General features: G+C 35.8%; 4 protein-coding genes across 5 annotated transcripts; 3 read left to right on the forward strand and 1 right to left on the reverse strand.

Moving 5' to 3' along the window:
• The first annotated feature begins 5,928 nt into the window (after window positions 1-5,928).
• LOC119636269 (cilia- and flagella-associated protein 57) lies at window positions 5,929-9,788 on the forward strand. Its single transcript, XM_038031569.1, has 5 exons — window positions 5,929-6,191; window positions 6,295-7,205; window positions 7,271-7,440; window positions 7,519-7,653; window positions 7,722-9,788. Exons 1-5 carry the CDS (start codon window positions 5,929-5,931, stop codon window positions 9,786-9,788), a joined length of 3,546 nt encoding a protein of 1,181 aa, XP_037887497.1.
• A 169-nt stretch (window positions 9,789-9,957) lies between these two features.
• On the forward strand, window positions 9,958-11,330 carry LOC119636439 (glucose-fructose oxidoreductase domain-containing protein 1). Its single transcript, XM_038031770.1, has 2 exons — window positions 9,958-10,419; window positions 10,536-11,330. The coding sequence occupies exons 1-2, from the start codon at window positions 10,035-10,037 to the stop codon at window positions 11,315-11,317; spliced, it is 1,167 nt and encodes a 388-aa protein (XP_037887698.1). The 5' UTR covers window positions 9,958-10,034; the 3' UTR covers window positions 11,318-11,330.
• A 124-nt stretch (window positions 11,331-11,454) lies between these two features.
• Window positions 11,455-12,444, reverse strand: LOC119636440 (charged multivesicular body protein 6-A). Of its 2 annotated transcripts, none has more exons than XM_038031773.1 (3): window positions 12,178-12,444; window positions 12,004-12,110; window positions 11,455-11,931 (listed from the first exon to the last, which is right to left on the reverse strand). In XM_038031773.1, exons 1-3 carry the CDS (start codon window positions 12,244-12,246, stop codon window positions 11,475-11,477), a joined length of 633 nt encoding a protein of 210 aa, XP_037887701.1. In that variant the 5' UTR covers window positions 12,247-12,444; the 3' UTR covers window positions 11,455-11,474. The 2 variants fall into 2 exon arrangements, with proteins under 2 accessions (XP_037887701.1, XP_037887700.1); XM_038031772.1 differs by having other exon boundaries at window positions 12,004-12,113.
• Window positions 12,445-15,200: 2,756 nt separating this feature from the next.
• LOC119636595 (acetylcholinesterase) lies at window positions 15,201-18,424 on the forward strand. Its single transcript, XM_038032053.1, has 5 exons — window positions 15,201-15,341; window positions 15,404-15,541; window positions 15,603-15,829; window positions 15,903-16,029; window positions 16,085-18,424. The coding sequence occupies exons 1-5, from the start codon at window positions 15,276-15,278 to the stop codon at window positions 17,270-17,272; spliced, it is 1,746 nt and encodes a 581-aa protein (XP_037887981.1). The 5' UTR covers window positions 15,201-15,275; the 3' UTR covers window positions 17,273-18,424.
• The last annotated feature ends 269 nt before the right edge of the window (window positions 18,425-18,693 follow it).

The following is an 18,693-nucleotide window of genomic DNA, read 5'->3' on the forward strand; positions in this document are numbered from 1 at the left end:
TGGAGAATAAAAATAGTAATAAAGACGAGCCCATGGCACCATTTATTACTTTAATTAGAAAGGAAACGCCAAGAACAAACCTACGTATCTCAAGAGACGGTAGGGACAGCAGAAGCAACCTATTTTCATACGGAGGAAGAGAGGCAATCGGATCCCAACCCAAATTTCTAAGGGCAAACAGCAAGAATTGCTTTTGAACAGATTCAATTGAATCTACATAGCACCTATATGAAGGAGACCACACAACTGAGGCATACTCGAGTATGGGTCTAACCAAACACATGTACAGACTTTTCGTAATGTAGGGATCGTCAAGCTCTTTGGACCACCTTTTTATAAAACCAAGCGCGGACCTAGCTTTGCTAATTGAGAGCTCAATATGCAAGTTAAAACATAACCTATGGTCAAATAGAAGTAAACAAACTATATTGTATATATATAAATTATTACATTATATATATATGTAGGCGTCGTGACCGAATCTTTTATACCTTCTACCGTTGTAGTAACAAACACCTAAAAAAAGGTGTTCACACCTTTTTTTGCATAGATGTGTGAGCTCTGTAGGCGTGTGCTTTGACCTATTTGGTCCATTGTTCAACACCAACCTGTGTGCAAGAACTTTCAATGTTTCTACCAAATTTTAAATCGAAACCCTCCTTTTTGCGGCCATGAGATTGTTTAGAATGAACATTACAATGACGGACAGACGGATATTCTGAAATCCATTCAGAATTTAATGCTGATTAACAATGTATATACTTTGTCGGCTCTGTGCGTTGCGAACGATTTGACAAAAGGAATACACGCCTCATCCTTCGGTGATGTGTGCAAAAACTATTCCGAATTATAGGATTCACTTTCATCTGTCTGGGTGTGTGAACAAGCAAAACTGTCATATCAGAGGCTTCGTTTGTGAAATACTTATTTCACAGTTAGAAGGAATCTACTCTACTTCAGTGTGTAGGCAGTAAGGCTCAACATTCAGCGTTTACTCATGCATTGAATTATCCGTTACACCTTTTTTTGTAATTTTCAAAATATTGTGGGGTCGAATCATCAAAATATTTGCTACTGGTAGATACATTATAAGTGTATTTTCAAATTACTTCTGAAATTCTTAATATAGAATTCCAAAATTCTAAAATTCTTAAACTTACTTCATCACCATTCAAACGAAAAACACGCGACCCCGACTACAGACGAAACAAACTCGGCGTTCAAATAAGATGCTATGCTAAGGCGAATATTAGAGCTTGCCTCCCCGATTTCCTTACGTATCGCTCTCTAATGATTCCAATCATTCTAACAATCCAAATCAAATTTCAAATTAATCAAAATATTTTAATGAAATTTGGTGCACCGACGTGTTTTGACCCAAGGACGAATGTTATATAGATCAGGTCGGACCACTTCTCATATAACAGCTTGTTTTGAAAAGTCGTTGTCCGAATAACTGTAAGGTGGTGTAGGGTGTTGACGGTGGGGTCCACTGCAGTATTACGGTTTTTCATAAGAAACAGAAAATTATTTTAATTTCCGAACGGAAAGGCGTGAATATGCAACAAATATATCTAACATATGTACACTCGAAATGTTCTGTTTTGAGTATTCGGAGTTCGTGTTGGATTGCGCTTAATATTTAGGTTGCTTTTCTACTAGCATTCTTTTCCCAGACTTTTTCAATTTCTATTTTTTTTGTTTCTATTTTTTCTATATTGCTGCTTACGCCCAGACATTCTCTTTGTGTAGTGTGATAAATTTAGTGCATGCAAATATTTGTTTTGTCTTTGCAACGTGCATCATACAGACAGCAGTGTTCAAATAATGAGGTCGGCCGGCTGGCATTTGCATAAATATCTATATAGAAATTGTAAATACGGAGAAGAAACGGCGTCTGACCTGCTGCATATATATATATATATATATATATATATCGATTAACAGATAAAAACCTACAGAGTTTTACTTTATTACTGTTAACATTAATCTGTTTTCCTGTCATACCCAACTCTTTAAGATCGAAGATTGTTTCGCATTACGAAATATTTTAATAGCATCTTTAGTGCAAAATCTCAACTTTCTCTGTTGACGATGTTAAGTAGGATATCATATCTATTAGCAGTAAAACGTTCAATAATTTTTACACAAGAGTAAACAAAATGTATAAAGCATTCCTATGCAATATTGCAAAAGAAGAGCAATTTTCTTGATTCTCTCTTAAAACCCTTGGAGTGAAATTAAATTATTACTCTTGCATTTGCTTTTTATTACTGTTTTGCGTTTGCAATGCATGTCAAGTCGTTTCCTTCTCTTTTTTCCTTTCTCAATTTAGAACCCGTACACATACTTTTGCTCCTTTTTCTTTGTTAGTCTGAGCTGTGCTCTTGTCGCTCTGAATCTAACAAAAGTACGTGATAGAGTCCAATGAATTAAGCTTATTAATAAATCGTATGATACAACATTATTAACAATTGTATGATAATTTTTTCGGAATCGTTTATAAGCTTATGTGGCCGTGCATTTCGGATCGTAAAAAACTCGAACTTCTCACTCGCTGAGACGAAGCCTGGTGTACCGCAAGGATCCATTTTGCGCCCACTTATCGTCTAATCTCTTCGTAAATGATCTTGGGCATTTGGTTGGCAACGACCGCGTTTTTCCTGCGTATGCATCGCTCGTTCATGCATGCGTTCCAAGCCTTTGAATTGAAGGACTATACTGCCCTAGATCGTATAGAAACCCTTTCATATTAATACCAAACATCGATATTGGAATGCCTTACGACTGAGTCTGACATTCTTCGATGATTCTTTGAATATATTTAGAAGAAAATAGACCACATTACTCAACTTATAATGTACCTTGTGTTGCTGGCAAGAATTGATGGTTACGGAGTTTAACAAGCAAGACGATTACAACTATGTTGTAGTTTCTTTTTGCACATGAAATATATCTATATAAAATAATAATAGGCCTGTGGCCTTCTAGTTGCTTAATAAGAGGAGTAATTGAAAAAAATGAAATATAATTTTCATGATGCGTGATGCAAATGCCCTCATTATGTTCAGCGTTTTATTATTTTAGGAATTTAGAGTAATTTCATGTCACTAGCAAATTAACCTCTATTTATACCCTACATCAGTTGTTTTTGATGTATTCAGTTTGTGCGGAGGACAGATCAACTTGTTAGTATACCGATCGATTCAGAAAATGATTCGTCTATGAGTCCTGCATGCTGCATTTTTGAGATATCTTGATAAAATTTAGTAAAGCGACAGGGAAATTTTTTGAACATCCTCTTATATAACCGTTCTTACGAAAACTAGATGTATTTATGGAAAAAGGTATCATTTTTAATATTTCATGGTGAAAATAAGTTCGCAAGAGTAAATTGACAAAGAAATCAAGCTTACCGACCACATGGAAGAAGAAAAAAAAAAAACAAGTGAAAATATTATAGTAGGGCTGCATCGATTTTTAGATATCCTACACTACATTTGTCTAAGCACAATTCTAATTTTTACCGTCGCACACAAAAACGATATCCGGTTCTCATAAGAACTTATTATTATAGAACTGTATATTAAAAATTCCACGCCTTTGGACATAAAGGCTTACCTTGCTTGCGAATTGTTGTTTCCAAGAGATTTCAATCAACTATTATCAATTTTGATTATAACAGAATAAAACCTAGCCTTCTCCGCATTGAAACTTTAGAAGGCTGGGATATTATTACTGCAATGTTTTCCATGCAACGACTTTTCAAAATAGAGTCTTATATGGAGAGCGATCGAAAAAATGGACCGATGCAAATTATTTTCAGTAGCGTTCGTCCATTGATCAAAGCAGTCGGTGTACCAAACTTCATTAAAATATCTCAAAAATTGCAATCTGTAGCTTGAATAAAAAGTTACATGGACACACATCAGACAGTTGGACGGCCAGATGGGCAGATGGACCTACCGACAGACAGTCGTAGTCTAATTCTGAATCGATCGATATAATAAAAGGTGGGTCTATCTTAAGCTGTTGTGCGTTTTACATACGTCCATATAAAGTTAATATACGCTCTATTACCAGTTGTGTAGGGTATAATTAACGGTCGGGAATATCGATCGGATTGGTATATTTTTTATATTTTTTGCTAAAATTTGTTTCGCGTCATGCGATGTTTCGGGGATCCTCCAACGAGCGGGTTTAATGAAAAATGAAGCTTTGCATGAAAATAATTTTTGATGTAAACGCGTGGTAATCGAGTGAATAACTGTACTAAGCGAAATGGTGTCGGGTATTTAATAGCCGGCTAGCTTTATATGATTTGTTATCCAACAATCCAATGTAAGCTATATCGTGCAAGCCTGGCACTTCTGTTTCAGGCCTGGGTATAAAAGTTAAACATATTTGTTTATTCATTTTCAATACCGATTACAACATAAATAATAAATACATTCAGCCGAATTGAGAAACACTTTAGACATTAAATTATGACATTTTAGACAAGATAATCGATTGAAAGCACACAAGCCAATAGTAAATTTAAAGTAAACTGTATACGATATTTCCAGACTTAAGGCAGGTAAGCCAACGCAAATCCAAGTCATGTAAATATTTACAAAGCATGGTCCACCGCACCGAGATTCGAACCCTAGTACAGCGATCAAACACCGAAATGAATATTAGCTTAGATATAAAAAAACCAAGAGTTCACCATTAATTATTAAAACGTTCACGGACAGTACAAATGTCAGTGGCATCAAAGAATTGGCGGTCAGTTTATTCTGAAATTAGTTATCGTCTCCTAGATTTGATTTGAAAAATGACAGAACCGATAATACTTTCCATTATTTTCTATGACTGCCTCCCATCTTTTTAGCAACTTGGCGATGCCATGCCGAAATAACCATATTGCTTTGGCAGCGATCCAATCATCGACCCGTTTTCGCACTTCTTTAGCATTTTAAAGCCGCATGCCACTCAAGAAACGCTGTATCGATCTGAACAATTGGTAATCGTTTGGCTATGTCTGGTAAATGCGCTGGGTGCGACAGAACTTTCCATTCGAGGTACAACAGCTGAGCGCTGTTATGCAAGAAGATGACTGCGTCTGTTAGCTGGTATTGCTGTTCTTTTTTGCAACAATATATCATTCAATCTCTTCAGTTGACGTCCATAGATATCCACAGTAACAAATTCATTCGGTTTTAGCAGCTCGTAATGCATTAATTCGCCGATCCCAATACATGCACAGCAAACGTTCATCGCCATGGATATTCTGTTTTGATGTCTATCTCGTTAGTTCGCCATGACGTTTTGGGTGCTTGGGACTGTCGCAGTAGACCCGCTTCTCATCGCCAGTCACAATATGCCACAGAAAACTCTTTTTTTTTTTTTGCAATGTTTGTTAAGCAATGGAACCACGATGGTAAAACAATTCGAAGTGGCATTTTCAATTAGTTCGTATGTTAGCCCTTTTCCCCCCTTCTGAATCTAGAAACAGTTGATTCATGCGCTGGTAAGCAGTTCCTTGTCTTCGAACTTTTTTGGTCCCCCAGGCCGTTCTTTTGTCTGTGACATCAAAATCACTACTTTTGAAGCGTTGAAATCAAAACCGAAATGGTGGAGCAGCATTTCCATAAGCTTCTAAAAGAGTTTGATAGCGTTCGGTAGCAGATTTCTTCAATTCAAACAACAAAAGTAATGAATGTCGCAAAAGCAACTCTGAGCGTTCTATGATGGCGTTGCTAACGCTCCGTTGTCATGGCTACACAAAGTGTACGATTTGTTTATTTTTTTCATTTATTCGTTAACATTTAAAACTCTTTGCTGTTTGATCAATAAAAAAAAATTTTTTTTCCTTACAACATATATTTCTGAATATTTTGAAAAGGTGAAAAATTTTCAGAAAGTTTCTTTTTCATATACAAAATGGATGAAGAAGATGTAATATCTGCTGATGTAAACGTAGGATTAAGACCCAAAACTATTTACGGTTTGCGTGTCGATGTTTTGGGTAACATACAATTTAATCTGCAACAAGAAGTGATTTATCCAGTGGAGGGCGTCTTGGCTTTCCATGATTTTGTTAATAATAAGCAGAGATTTTTGCGTTTGCCCGAAGAAACTGTACCATTGATTATACAAATTAGTCCGCACCGAAAACTATTGGCAGTTTTAGAACAAACAAAGCTGTAAATAGAAAACTATAAATGACATTACATAAAAAAATGTTTTATATATGGGTTTAATATAATCTATATACATATATATATATATATATGTATTTGCTTTTAGGGGAAAAAGTATTTCGATTTATGACTTGGCCTCGCTTAAGAAACGTCGAGTTTTAGAATTACCAGCTACTTCGAAAAATGCTCAAGTCGGTCAAATTATTTTCACAGTTGACTCCAGAGCTTTGTTAGTCCTAACAAAGCCACCTGATGGACGTATATACTTATTAATGTTAGACAGAACCAATACAATAGTGGACAGTCGTGCAGCACCGCCTGCATCACGCAGCATTGCAGAATGCGTGGCTGGTAGTCCCCAAGATGTGAACTTATTTGCGGTGGGTGGCCACCATTTGTTAACATTAATGACAAAATCGGAGAGAGGCTTTAATATAAGCAATAACTTAAAGTGTCCCTATCATATTATGTCTATGACGTTTATGAGCTTCGATTTGCTTATCGTGGGAACAACCGAGAACGAATTAATATTAGTAGAAAACGGTGAATTAAAATTGGTACAGAAAGCCAGCGAAGCTGAAGTTATAGACTTGCTTATCGATCAGGAGACTTTTGATCGAGAAAACGAACATCGCCTGTACACAACAGAGAAATTAGCCGACATACGCGTCGTGTGCATGACATCCTTTAGTCGAGGTTTTGCTTTTGCTATTTCTAACAGGGTGTACGTCTTTGAACGTGTTTCCAAATTTAAATATGAGCGAAAAACTGTATTAACAGTACCGGTTACATTATTCTCCGAGAATTTGTATCAAATAAGGAACTTGGCTATAGATAGCAAACAGGAAACCGTTATAGTAACAACGAAACATCCACAAATCTATGTTGGCATATTAATAGTACCGGAAACTCTAAAAACCAAATATTTGACCTTTACACCTTTAGGAGCATTGCTCCACATTGGCGAGATTGTCGACGTTTCTGTGTGCAGTTGGAAACCCATCATAATGACAGCTTGTAAGTAATATGCTGCGAACTTGATGCTTCTTCTTGCTGTTGTAATCAAGGAAATCTCCTTTTAGCCAAGGATCAAACTATACGTATTTGGAATTATGAAACGGAAAAAGTGGAGCTGGTACGTAAATTTCAAGTAGATGTTAACATAGTGGAGTTGCATCCAAGTGGTTTAAAGGCAGCCATTGGCTTTTCTGATCAATTACGAATAACCCATATATATATGGATGAATTAAACGTAAGTTAATAAGTAGAAGCAAATTTATACACAGTGAGATAATCTACGTCTTCTTGCTTAACCGATTTGTTCTAATAGATTGTGAAAACTTATAATCTACCGCGATGTAAAGACGTCAAGTACTCGAACTTTGGCCATTTAATGGCTGCCGCATTTGACAATACAATTGCTATCTCGTCTGTATACAATCTTGAGATTCTGATAAGATTAAAGGTTAGTCTGCGACCACATTTTATTACTATTCGAATTTCATTGATTGATTGCTTTTGCTCCGGGAAAAGGGACATAATGGCATAGTTTTATCAGTGGCTTGGTCAAGAACGGACAAGTATTTATTTTCGGGTGGTGCTGAAGGGGCCATTTATCAGTGGGAGGTGGAGAGTGGAAATCGTTTGCAGGAAATAGTTCAAAAAGGAACTGAATACGTTTCAGTGCGTAGTACATTTAATGAGCCACTTTCCATTTATGCGGCCACCGATTCTGGTTTATTACGTGAATTCAGAAACTCTGAACTTGTACGAGAAATTGTTGTCCCCTCGCACTCTAAATGTCGCCTAACTGACTTGTGCATAACACGTTCTGATCTTATAATGTTTGTGGCGAACGAGGTCGGAGATTTATTTAATGTACAATTGCCATTAATGGATGCTGGCGGTGGCAGTTGCACCAATTTCCGTTTCTTTGCAACAGCAATACACAAGTTACGTTTCTCATACGATGGGACTTTATTGATTGCCATTACGAAGGGTGGAACCCTTTCGATCTGGGCAATGGAAAACATTGAAGGTAAAGTTGCCGCAATGGATCAAGATTTACTACGAAGTCAAGAAGTTTTAATACCGCGAAACATACTTAGTGAGAAAAACGATCAAATTGTTAACTTGGAATTACGGCTGCGGCAACAGGCTGAGGAATTTCAATATCAATTAAGTCAAAATGAAATTTTTGATGGGCAACAATTGGCTGAAGTTCATAAGTCCTATTGCTACGCTTTAGAAGAGTTAAAACGTATGAATAACGAGATCGAGGAACGTCATACCGAAGAGATGAATCTAATTACATTTCAAATACAAGACCTGAAGGAAGAACATAAAAAACAGCTAAACCACTTAGCTACACAATATTCAGAGCGTATGCTTATTGAATATCAAAAATTCTCCAAATTGCGGGAAAGTATGCTCGAGTTGCGAGAAAATTATGAAGCTAAACTGAAAAAGTCGGCGGGTACGCTACAGGATACCGTTGAAGGCCTAGAGCTGGATTACAAGAAACAGCTGGATGAAAGAAAAGGACTGATAAGAGATTTGATGAAAGAAATGGAAGACAAGAAAGTTGAGTTCATCGCTTACTGTCGCCAGGTGGAGGTAGAAAATGATCGTAACATGGTTGAAACTCAAATAGAGTATGAAAAGTGCTTAACCACCGAACGCAACGAAACTCAATTATGGCGTGGTCGTGCCGGGGTGTTACAAAAAAAATATGACACTTTAACGAAGGAAGTAGACAATTTATTGGAGGAGGTGGAAGTCCTCAAAGAAGAACAAATAAAATCTCAAAAGAATATAGCAAAGCTAAATCGAAATATTGAGGATCTACAAAAAGATATATCCGATCGCGATTATGCAATCAACTCTAAAGAGAAACGTATACAAGAGTTGTTACATAAGAATCAAGAATTAGATAAGTACAAGCAAGTCTTGAACCATAAAATAGCCGAACTTAAAGCTCAGATAGAACCTCGCGAATTTCAAATAAACGATAAACGTAAGCATATTTTAGAAATGGAACATGAATTGGCTGGCTTAAATCAAAATAATGCCCAGCTAGAGTTACAGCTGAAGGAACTCAAGGATAAGTATATCAGCAACGTGGCGGACTTGAAACTAGAACGTCATCGAGCTCGTGCCGCACGCGAATGTATTCAAAATATATGTACAGAAATTTATCATGTAGCTAATCATATTAATTCTCCCAATCAATTGAAAGTGGCCGTAAAAAATCTCTTTCAACGTCATGCCAGCGATGATGAACTTAAACGTTTCATATCCTTGGACGCAAACGTGCGCGATGAATTTCAACGTCAGCGTGGGCAAATCGAACGAGTTTTGGAAATTTATAAACATCGCTCGGACGATCGAGATGAAAAACGGAAGTACGAGAAAATATTTAAGGAAAATGTTTTGCTTCTGGAAGAGGTTGATAAGCTACGAGAAGATAATCAAGCCGTACGTGCACTGCTGAAAAAGGAAATGAATTTAAATAAGAGATTTAAAAAAACAGCCGACAAAAACAAATCTCCTCATGAATCGCAATCAGGGATAGAAAAATCGGCAGAAAAAATAAAATAAACAAATTTTGGGTTTTTATGTCTTTAATTACTCGACAAATGTTATTAAATATTTTTGGCCAACTTAAAACCAAAACGTTACCTCTTTACTACTCATAGTTACCATATTACATTATTTTCCATCCCTTTTGAAATTTAAAGTCGGCAATGCCGTAATTTATTTATTGTTTTCGTGGAGAGGAAAGTTGTTGTGCGAAATTTATTCTAAACAGAGAAGTAAGAAATATATGAAATATTTAATGAGGAAATGTTACCGGGTGTAGGCGTGTTTGGTACTGGAGCCATTACGAAAGTATTGGTGCCAATTTTACGTGAAAAAGGTTTTGAAATTAAAGCTCTTTGGGGACGAACCGTAAAAGAAGCGGAAGAGTTTTCATCATCCCAAAATATCGCTTTTTTTACCAACAAAATTGATGATGTTTTATTACGAAAAGACGTGGATTTAGTTTTTGTAGTATGTCAACCATTTTTGCACGCTGAAATTTCTGTGAAGGCACTAGGTATAGGGAAACATGTTGTGTGTGATAAGCCAATGAGCCTGAATCAATCCGATGCTATGAAAATGGTGAGGGCGGCTCAGTATTACCCTACATTGATTTCCTTATTAAATCATTCACTGCGTTTTCTGCCAGGTAAATATATGGTTATTCTTTAATTGAAACCAAATAGAGGTTTATCATTTTTAATGATATAGTCTCCAATTAAAGAAGTGTCAAGTTTACGTAAAAGATTACATTTTCTTTGCCAGCGTTCACACATATGAAACGTTGTTTGCATGATGGTATGATTGGTCCGTTGAGTGAAATATCCTTAATAGATGTGCGTGTTCAATTGGGCACGATTTTTCCTGATAAATATGATTGGATGTGTGATGCAGCTATGGGTGGAGGCGCTTTAAATCTAGTTGGTAGCCATGTTATAGATTTAATAAGTTTTTTACTAAAACAACACGTCGTTCGAGTGCATGGTGTAGTAAAATCTTATACTAAATCAACGCCGGGGATAAATGGCATTAGGCAGATATCCGCTCCTGATTTTTGCAATTTTCAAATGGAACTTATAAATGGTACCTTAATAACCACTTCCATACAAAGCCACACGGTGCCGGCTAAAACATTCTCTCAAGAGGTCTTAATATGTGGAAGTTTAGGGCATTTGGTAGTTCGTGGAGGTGATCTTTTCTTATTCAAGAGCAAAGGAGAGACAACACAAAAGGAAGAAGCCGTTTATGTTGATGTTCAAGATTTGCATTTTGCCACTTCAGAAACATTGCTGCCCCGTTTATATATAAAGGGCTTATGTAAAATGGTGGGTGCTCTGAAGGAATCATTTGCCAGTAAGGAGTCCAATTGGATAAAAGAACCAGTGCAAGCGGCCGCTAATTTTGAAGATGGTCTTTATGTGCAAGCTGTGCTAGAAGCAATACGAAAATCGAGTGAAACGAAGTCTTGGCAGAGAGTACAAATCAATTCCGATTCTCCTTCAAATCATGATCAAATAATGCGTTTTGCTCGCATGTCTACCATGTAAAGAGATTTAAAATGAGATTATTAAGAGTATTTTTTAATTTTAATCATATATGTAAAATTTTAGCTTATTAACATAATGTAACTCTCAATGTAAAGAATTAAGTAAAACTATAAATATGTATGTTACAAATCTTAATCAACATTGTGGACTATATATACTAGGCCTCTATTAGAATCTTTTTTGGTTTCTCTATAATGGCAGCTTTGCTTTCTTTCGGCGTTTCATCTGCTGAAGGCAGAGACAGCTCGTCTTGAGGAACTTCAGGTAATTTAAACTTCTCCGCTTCCTCCTCAGCAACTAAAGCATCTAATTCTATTAAAACATCATTTTCATCCTGTTCGGATAGTGCCTCTGAAAGTAACGAGTCAATTTCTCGTTGCTTTTCCACGCCTTCGCGCGTCTCATCCATAATTCTCTCAATTTCATTGATATCAACCATTGCGTGCATTTTCTTAAGAGCTTCATTACCTTGCTTTAAAGCGTCCACTACATTCGCTTCCACTTGTGCATATTCAATATCTGTTGCTAATTTTTCAAGATTTTCCAATTGTTTGTCGGTATTCATCAGTAAAGTTTCCTGAAACTTTTTCTTACGCAATAATAGCTTCGCTCGCCTAGATGGAGTAAAGGAAGCGAATTCCATTTACTAAAATATAACTCAATCATATATAAATAGCGATACTAACTCTTTGCGTCCACTAGCTAAACATTTCTTAGCTAATTGACGATCATTCTCCAAACTCAGTTGTATCCGCTTTTGATATCGCTTTAAAAGATCACGTTGGTGCTTCAACTGCTAAAATATAATTTTAAATAGTTGATGATAATTAAATTCTTTGCCTGAAATCTCTTGTCTTTACCAATACAGCTTTGTCTTGCTCGGTGACGCGGCTTCTAGGTGTTTTATTTTTAGTAAAAAAGCTTCCCATTTTCTACGTTTAACTATCTATAATTTTAAGTCTAACTTTATAAATTCTTAATAATAAATGTTACAAATGTTTTAATATCTTCTTTTTCTAGCTCTACTAAAGATAGTCTTTTTTAGATATTAAGTTGGAATAAACTAAAGATAATTTACAAAAAATACTTATTTTTTTCGATTTTGTTATTCACAAAGTAAAAAGTAAATAAAAATCAGCTGATGTGAAATGCAGAATTGCCAAGTTTGTAATGCATTAAATTTGAGAAAAATAAATTGGGAAAGAATTTGATTATAAAACGATTATCAAAATTCTTAACGCAAGATACAATGACGAAGACAGAGAGAAAGATTTTATTTAGTACTAGTACTAGATTCCTGCATGAACATTTCTCAATTTTTTTAATCGGCCTTTTCTCTTACTCTCAAAAAATTAAAAAACAACAAACTCTCAAAATTGCCAGAAACCAGGGTGCACATTTCTCAAAGTTAGCGGAAACCAGGGTGCAGGTCTCTCAAAATAAGTAAAATCCCCAAGCGTGTGTGAAAATGACCAAAAACCAATCGCACAAGTGTCTGAAAATAAGCAAAATGCATATATTTTTTAAAGAACATGAACAAAAAATGTTCATTTTGTTTTTACTCAAAACACCTGTAGCATAATTCTCTGTTCAAATCAACTTTCTTCATTTTTTCCAAAAACCAAATAAAAGTAAAATTTGAAAAGGGCTCATTAACCATTTCCAACAACTGCATCGGGAAAAATGATTGGCAGGGCCATCTCAAACGCTTCGAGACTTCGCAAAAGATAAGGAAAAACCTATCTATATAGATGTATACCACCCAAACGTATAGTCGCATAAGCCTATTTGACCAATAGAAGATTGCTCATTGTTAATTCCCTGCTATGCAAATTACTTTTTCACAAACATGGATATCGAAGCTTACGAGTCTTCGCGTAATAGCGGCATTATGGGGAGCCAGCAGTTGCTCAACAAGAGTTCTACCAGACTTAAATATACAATTATATATTTATTTAGTATTACATATTTCATATCTTTGTTCCGACCATGACATCCCATTAAGCGAAACGTTTGCAATGTTTGGTGGTGTACGCAAAGTTTATTATTCTAGCTTAGCGTGGTCACAATGACCATTGCATTTGCTTTCGTTAGTAAATGTAGCGACATTTGACACCGGCCAGCAAACTGCATTTGGGTTGTTAGTCGATCTTGCAATTAAGGCCGGGAGCAGCTTTCTTTATCGCAGGTTTCCTACGTATATTATCAAGAATATATTATACTGATACGATATTAGTTATTTATTAAATAGTGACACAATAAAGAAAATAAAGGCATCTTCCTTTTTTACAAAGCAGCTCTGTTCATTCGAATTGTACGTCCTAGTTCGAATTATCAACAAGCAATTATGGAAATTGCTGAAGCAGCACAACACATTTTGGGTGAAGAGAGGCTCCAGCCCACAAACATGTTACGCGAGGATGGATCCAGCTTTACACTTTTACAGCGTCGTAATGTTCGCGAGCCTGCAGGTGCCCAAATTTTATACGCTTACTCTCTGAAGTGCCCAAATTTTAAACAAACCCATGTTCAATTATTGCGAAGTGTAAACAAAAATATACAAGGTTCGCTAACGTTGTGCACCGGCGCACAATAGAGTCCAACACTTGGGCGGAACACAAAAAAGATCTAGAAGAGTGCCCCAATTTAAAACTACCCATGTAGTGAGCGATACTTATCGAATGATGGAATTATTGCAGGCTTATCCTGACGAAGAAGAATAGTAGCAGCCCAAGTGCACTTGTGCAGCGTATAGGGTAAGTCAAGATAATTTCGATTTTTCTTTTTTCTAAAATACAAAGCCATAGCAAGAGAGGCACTAAAACATTCGCACAAATAGTAGAATGCATCGAGAAGGTGACGAATGTTGTTTCCTATCGAACAATTGTGTCTAGATACTCCTTCCTCAATCAAATGAGGTCCTGCGAGGGTGGATAGAACCACAGAATGAATTTATAAGATTTTATTTCAAGCAAATCGTACTAATATTCGGGAGCAATCGGCAAAAAATATTACTCAAAAGTTTTGTTAAAAATATATATTTATATTATTGTATTTACAATAGATAATAGATATTGTCTGTAGCGAACTCGCGTGAAAATAAAACAGCCTGAGCCGATCCGAAAGCTGATCCGCGGATTAGAAGGTTTTCCTGCTGCCGAATGCATTTACAATAGTCTAGTAAGTTTAACGTCTAGCACGTAAACATATCTTGAATTTATTGCAATTAATAACTTGTGCGGCTTTTTAATTATTTATATTATTATTTTATATATACTAAATATTATTATAAATATTATTAAAGATTTAAGATAAGCTAAGCAATATGTAGGCCTAACTAGGATGCCAGCTATTTTAGACAAATGATAACACGCCATCGCTATACGTCAATGGTGGTGATGGGGGAAATCACAAGGTGAAGAAAGCTTTGCGTTTAGAGCAAGATTTTTGTAATCATTGAGCCGTTTTAAAGTTTCTTTTTCGAAAACGCGATAAATTTGAAACAAACTCAATGTCAATGTCTGGTCCGCTATCACTGCAGCAAGCCTTTGTTGTCACCAAGAATTTACGCAAATTAGTGGACATTAACGGTGTAGCGTCATTTCGTGATCACAGTCCCTACGATTTGCCACAGCTAAGATTTTAATCAAATCACAAAATATTTTATTCTGTTTGTGAGTATTGGTTTCACTCTTGTTATGGATTCTCTTTGCAATCTTAGCAGAAGTTTGTTATAATTTGTATTCGTTGAACAGAAAATATCTTTTGCTCTCTTACTTGTTTAACTCATTCATGATTCACTGATGTTTATTTCGCAACTAGTTGTTTTTCTTTGCGCTCTTTGCAATTGCAGTTTAGTGTGGCGTTGACGGTTTGCAAAGAGATTTCTTTGGCTCTAATAAGACATTTTACTTATATCTGAGAAAACAATTGTTTCGTTACCTTTGCTGGGATTAAAATGTTACACCATTTAATAAAGAATAGCTGTAGGTCTAAAAGTTTTGTTAGACGCATCCATGAAAAGGTAAACGATGCTGTGCTTTTGAAGTGTTCCAGTAAAAGCATAAATTTATTATATATTTTTAGTGCAAAAAATTGATCAAAGTTCAAGTTAAACAAGGTATTGCTGTGGGTGAGGAGCGGAACTTGCCTAATGGTAATAGTTATTATAGTTTTCAGGGTATTCCATATGCAATACCACCGACAGGAGAATTACGTTTCAAGGTATTTAAGTCGGTACAAGATGAAAGTTACATGTTTTCTTTGTTATTTTTAAATTAATCAGTCACCTTTGCCTTTGGAACGTTTCGATCAACCCGAGTTGTTTTGCCTTAAGGAAAGGGACGTATGTCATCAACGTGACTCTTTTACAGGTGAAGCAATCGGCTCAGAAAATTGCTTGTTTTTGAATGTTTATGCCCCTAAGGTGCGTAGCCATGTCGCAAAAAGCTTACCGGTTATGGTTTTTGTGCATGGTGGGGGTTTTTGGTTTGGCAGTGGAAATAGTGATTAGTAAGTGAAAAGTGCTTTAAAAAGTGCCTTTAAAAAATACCTTGAAATTTATATTTTTGTTCCGGGGAAAAAGCTACTTACCGTTATATCTTATGCAAGAAGGTGTCATAGTAGTCACGTTAAATTACCGTTTGGGTGCTTGGGGTTTTCTGGTCTTACCCGAGGAAGGCGTGTGGGGTAATTCTGGTCTAAAAGATCAGGTAAAATGTGAAAATAGCATCATTATCTGAGAGTCACTTTTCCTTATTACTTTAGCGCTTAGCCTTGAAATGGGTAGCAGATAACATCTCATCATTTAATGGCAATCCCGGCAATGTAACCTTATTTGGAGAGTCGGCTGGTGCTGCGGCCGTGCATTTGCATTTATGTTCACAATACGATAATAAATTTTTCCATAAAGCTATCATGCAAAGCGGCAGTGCCAATATGGAATGGGTGTTTCAGGAGAACCCCTCTTACAGAACTCGACGTTTAGCTGAACTGTGTGGCTTCCAGCAATCTTGCAACGATGCGAAAAATATGCTTAAATTTTTGCAATCACCTTCGGTAACCCCAGAAAAAATACTGGCTAAAACTGTTGATACCCTAACAGTAGAAGAACGACGCAAGGCTTTGCCATTTGCCTTTAAACCCGTTATCGAAGACAATCAAAGTCCGGACTGTTTTATATCTACACCTATAATGGAAAAGCTAAAAGAGTATAATTTTTTGCTTAATGTACCCATAATAATGGGTTATAATTCGGCTGAGGGTTGCCCAATGTTAGTTAATGTACGCAAGAAGACGGACTTGTATGAAAATGATTTTGAACGCTTAGTGCCGCGAAATCTACCGTTAGAAACCGAGGAAGATATACAAGCAATAGCTCGGAAAATGCGTGACTTTTATCTAAAGGGTGAACGAATATGTAATGAAAATCTCGATCAAGTAAAAAACCTTTTAAGCGATAATCATTTCATATTTGAATTACAAAATGCAGCCGAACTTATGGTGAGATATCAGCCTGAAGCACGCGTATACTTTTATCGTTTTGATTACGTGGGCGGACGTAATTTCTACAAAACTCTATTGCAAATGGACAAATTAAAAGGAGCTTGTCATGGTGACGAACTATTCTATCTGTTTCAAATGGCCGCTGAAGAGTTGAAATACAATGCCAACGATTTAAAAGTTACCCAGCAATTGTGTAAATTGTGGGCGAATTTTGCCTACGCCGGGCAGCCCACTCATGTAGATTTTGAAAATCCTTTAGTCTGCGATTGGCGACATGTAAAAGCACCAGAAAATGTGGAAACGTCTACCTTTTCATTAGATTATCTAAATATAGATGGCAGTGATGGACAAATGAAATGTAATCCTGATCAAGAGAGAATGGAATTTTGGCGTGAAATTTATAAAATTTATAAACCAAAAGATTATTCAAAACTAAGTATGAACAAATAATAATAGCCGCTCACACAAACTTAGAGCCTGAAAACATTATTAAAAACACCTAAAAATGGTGCTCTTGTTAATAGTGTGGAATTTTAGGTTAGCCGATCAGGTCAAACGAGTTTGAACAATGAACATCTTTTACGAACTCTTCTTAAATTTATATTTTTATACCATACACCACTTTTGGTACAAGAATATAACGAATTGTCAACACACAGAAGGACTTAAAATAGAACCACGTTTTCGTTTACCCACCAAATTAGAGAATGATTCTATGGCCTAACCGTGTCTGCTCGTCTGCCCATGTTGTTTGCTTGCGTTCAATATATAGGCCGTAATTTTTTATATTTATTTTGACCAAAATTTGGCGCACTGACGTGCTTTGATCCAAGGACGAGTACTATTAAAAATGGCTCAATTCAGTCCCCTTTTCGACATGTTTTCGAAAAAAATCGCAATTCTCAAATTTTTCTGACAAAAGTCCCTGAAAAATTTGGTTCGGCCGTTTCTATTAGAGCTGAAACTTAAGCAAGCCCTTATATAGGAAGGCTTATATCTAGTTTTTCACGATGGAAATTGAAAAATAATAAAATTTTTCCTAAATACGAATCACGTCATGTATTATTGCCAAAACTAATGAATAATTGTACTAGGCGAAATGGTGTAGGGTATCTTATGGTTGGTCTTGCACGGCCATAAGTCCAATATTATATATTTTTATGCCGATCTGCTGCTGGAGGTAGTTGCCTGTGCCACTAGTGCTTTTGCCTGGGACTTTAACTCGTGGTTAGGCTTACATTTTGTAGTTGCGTAGGTTGCTTGTTTCTGTTCCTTTTTGGTGTAGGTTGCTTGTTCTTCTTCCTTTCATCTCGTTTAAACCGGTCTTCATTAGTCCCGCGTGCAAATCAAACAAAGAGACCAAATGATCAGGATATCGATTTAAATCGTCGGCCATATTCAAAAGCGTAATATACTTGTTTTAGATGAGGAAATATTTCAAGAAAGAATTTGTTAAAGTATGATTTATCCACGCGTCCTCATTTTTGGAGATATAATAATACTTAATACCTTGATCGAAATAATTGTATAAACAACATTTTTTAATTAATTGAGATTCAAATCTGATTTGCAGTTGCCTCTGGATCTTTATTGTTTGTTTGCATCTAGTTGACAAATAAAAAATTTAAATAAATTTTAATATATTTGGTTTTCTTTTCACATTACACTTAAATTTGTTTGAATTAATTTTCAAAATACTTGGTATTGTTATTTTTAATATATTATTATTACTATTATTATTATTTTATTTATTATTATTATTGCAGATTTTTCTATTATTCTTCAGTTTTTAAATTATTTGACTAGTTTTGGTTTGTTGTTGTTGTTGTTTTCCTTAAAAGTTAAAAACCTTACAGATAGTAAAAAAAAAA

This window comes from Glossina fuscipes, unplaced genomic scaffold, assembly GCF_014805625.2.
Source record: "Glossina fuscipes isolate IAEA_lab_2018 unplaced genomic scaffold, Yale_Gfus_2 28, whole genome shotgun sequence".
Taxonomy (NCBI): Eukaryota; Metazoa; Arthropoda; class Insecta; order Diptera; family Glossinidae; genus Glossina; species Glossina fuscipes.

Bases quoted from the DNA above. Each gene is read 5' to 3' on its own strand.
- LOC119636439 (XM_038031770.1), top strand. From the start codon at position 10,035: ATGTTACCGGGTGTAGGCGTGTTTGGTACTGGAGCCATTACGAAAGTA. The intron at 10,420-10,535 runs GTAAATATATGG...TTTCTTTGCCAG, and splicing joins TTCACTGCGTTTTCTGCCAG to CGTTCACACATATGAAACGT.
- LOC119636595 (XM_038032053.1), top strand. From the start codon at position 15,276: ATGTTACACCATTTAATAAAGAATAGCTGTAGGTCTAAAAGTTTTGTT. The intron at 15,542-15,602 runs GTATTTAAGTCG...TAAATTAATCAG, and splicing joins CAGGAGAATTACGTTTCAAG to TCACCTTTGCCTTTGGAACG. The intron at 15,830-15,902 runs GTAAGTGAAAAG...CCGGGGAAAAAG, and splicing joins GGCAGTGGAAATAGTGATTA to CTACTTACCGTTATATCTTA.
- LOC119636440 (XM_038031772.1), bottom strand. From the start codon at position 12,246: ATGGGAAGCTTTTTTACTAAAAATAAAACACCTAGAAGCCGCGTCACC. The intron at 12,114-12,177 runs GTAAAGACAAGA...ATTATATTTTAG, and splicing joins AGCAAGACAAAGCTGTATTG to CAGTTGAAGCACCAACGTGA. The intron at 11,932-12,003 runs GTTAGTATCGCT...TACTCCATCTAG, and splicing joins TTAGCTAGTGGACGCAAAGA to GCGAGCGAAGCTATTATTGC.
- LOC119636269 (XM_038031569.1), top strand. From the start codon at position 5,929: ATGGATGAAGAAGATGTAATATCTGCTGATGTAAACGTAGGATTAAGA. The intron at 7,206-7,270 runs GTAAGTAATATG...ATCTCCTTTTAG, and splicing joins ACCCATCATAATGACAGCTT to CCAAGGATCAAACTATACGT. The intron at 7,654-7,721 runs GTTAGTCTGCGA...CTCCGGGAAAAG, and splicing joins AGATTCTGATAAGATTAAAG to GGACATAATGGCATAGTTTT.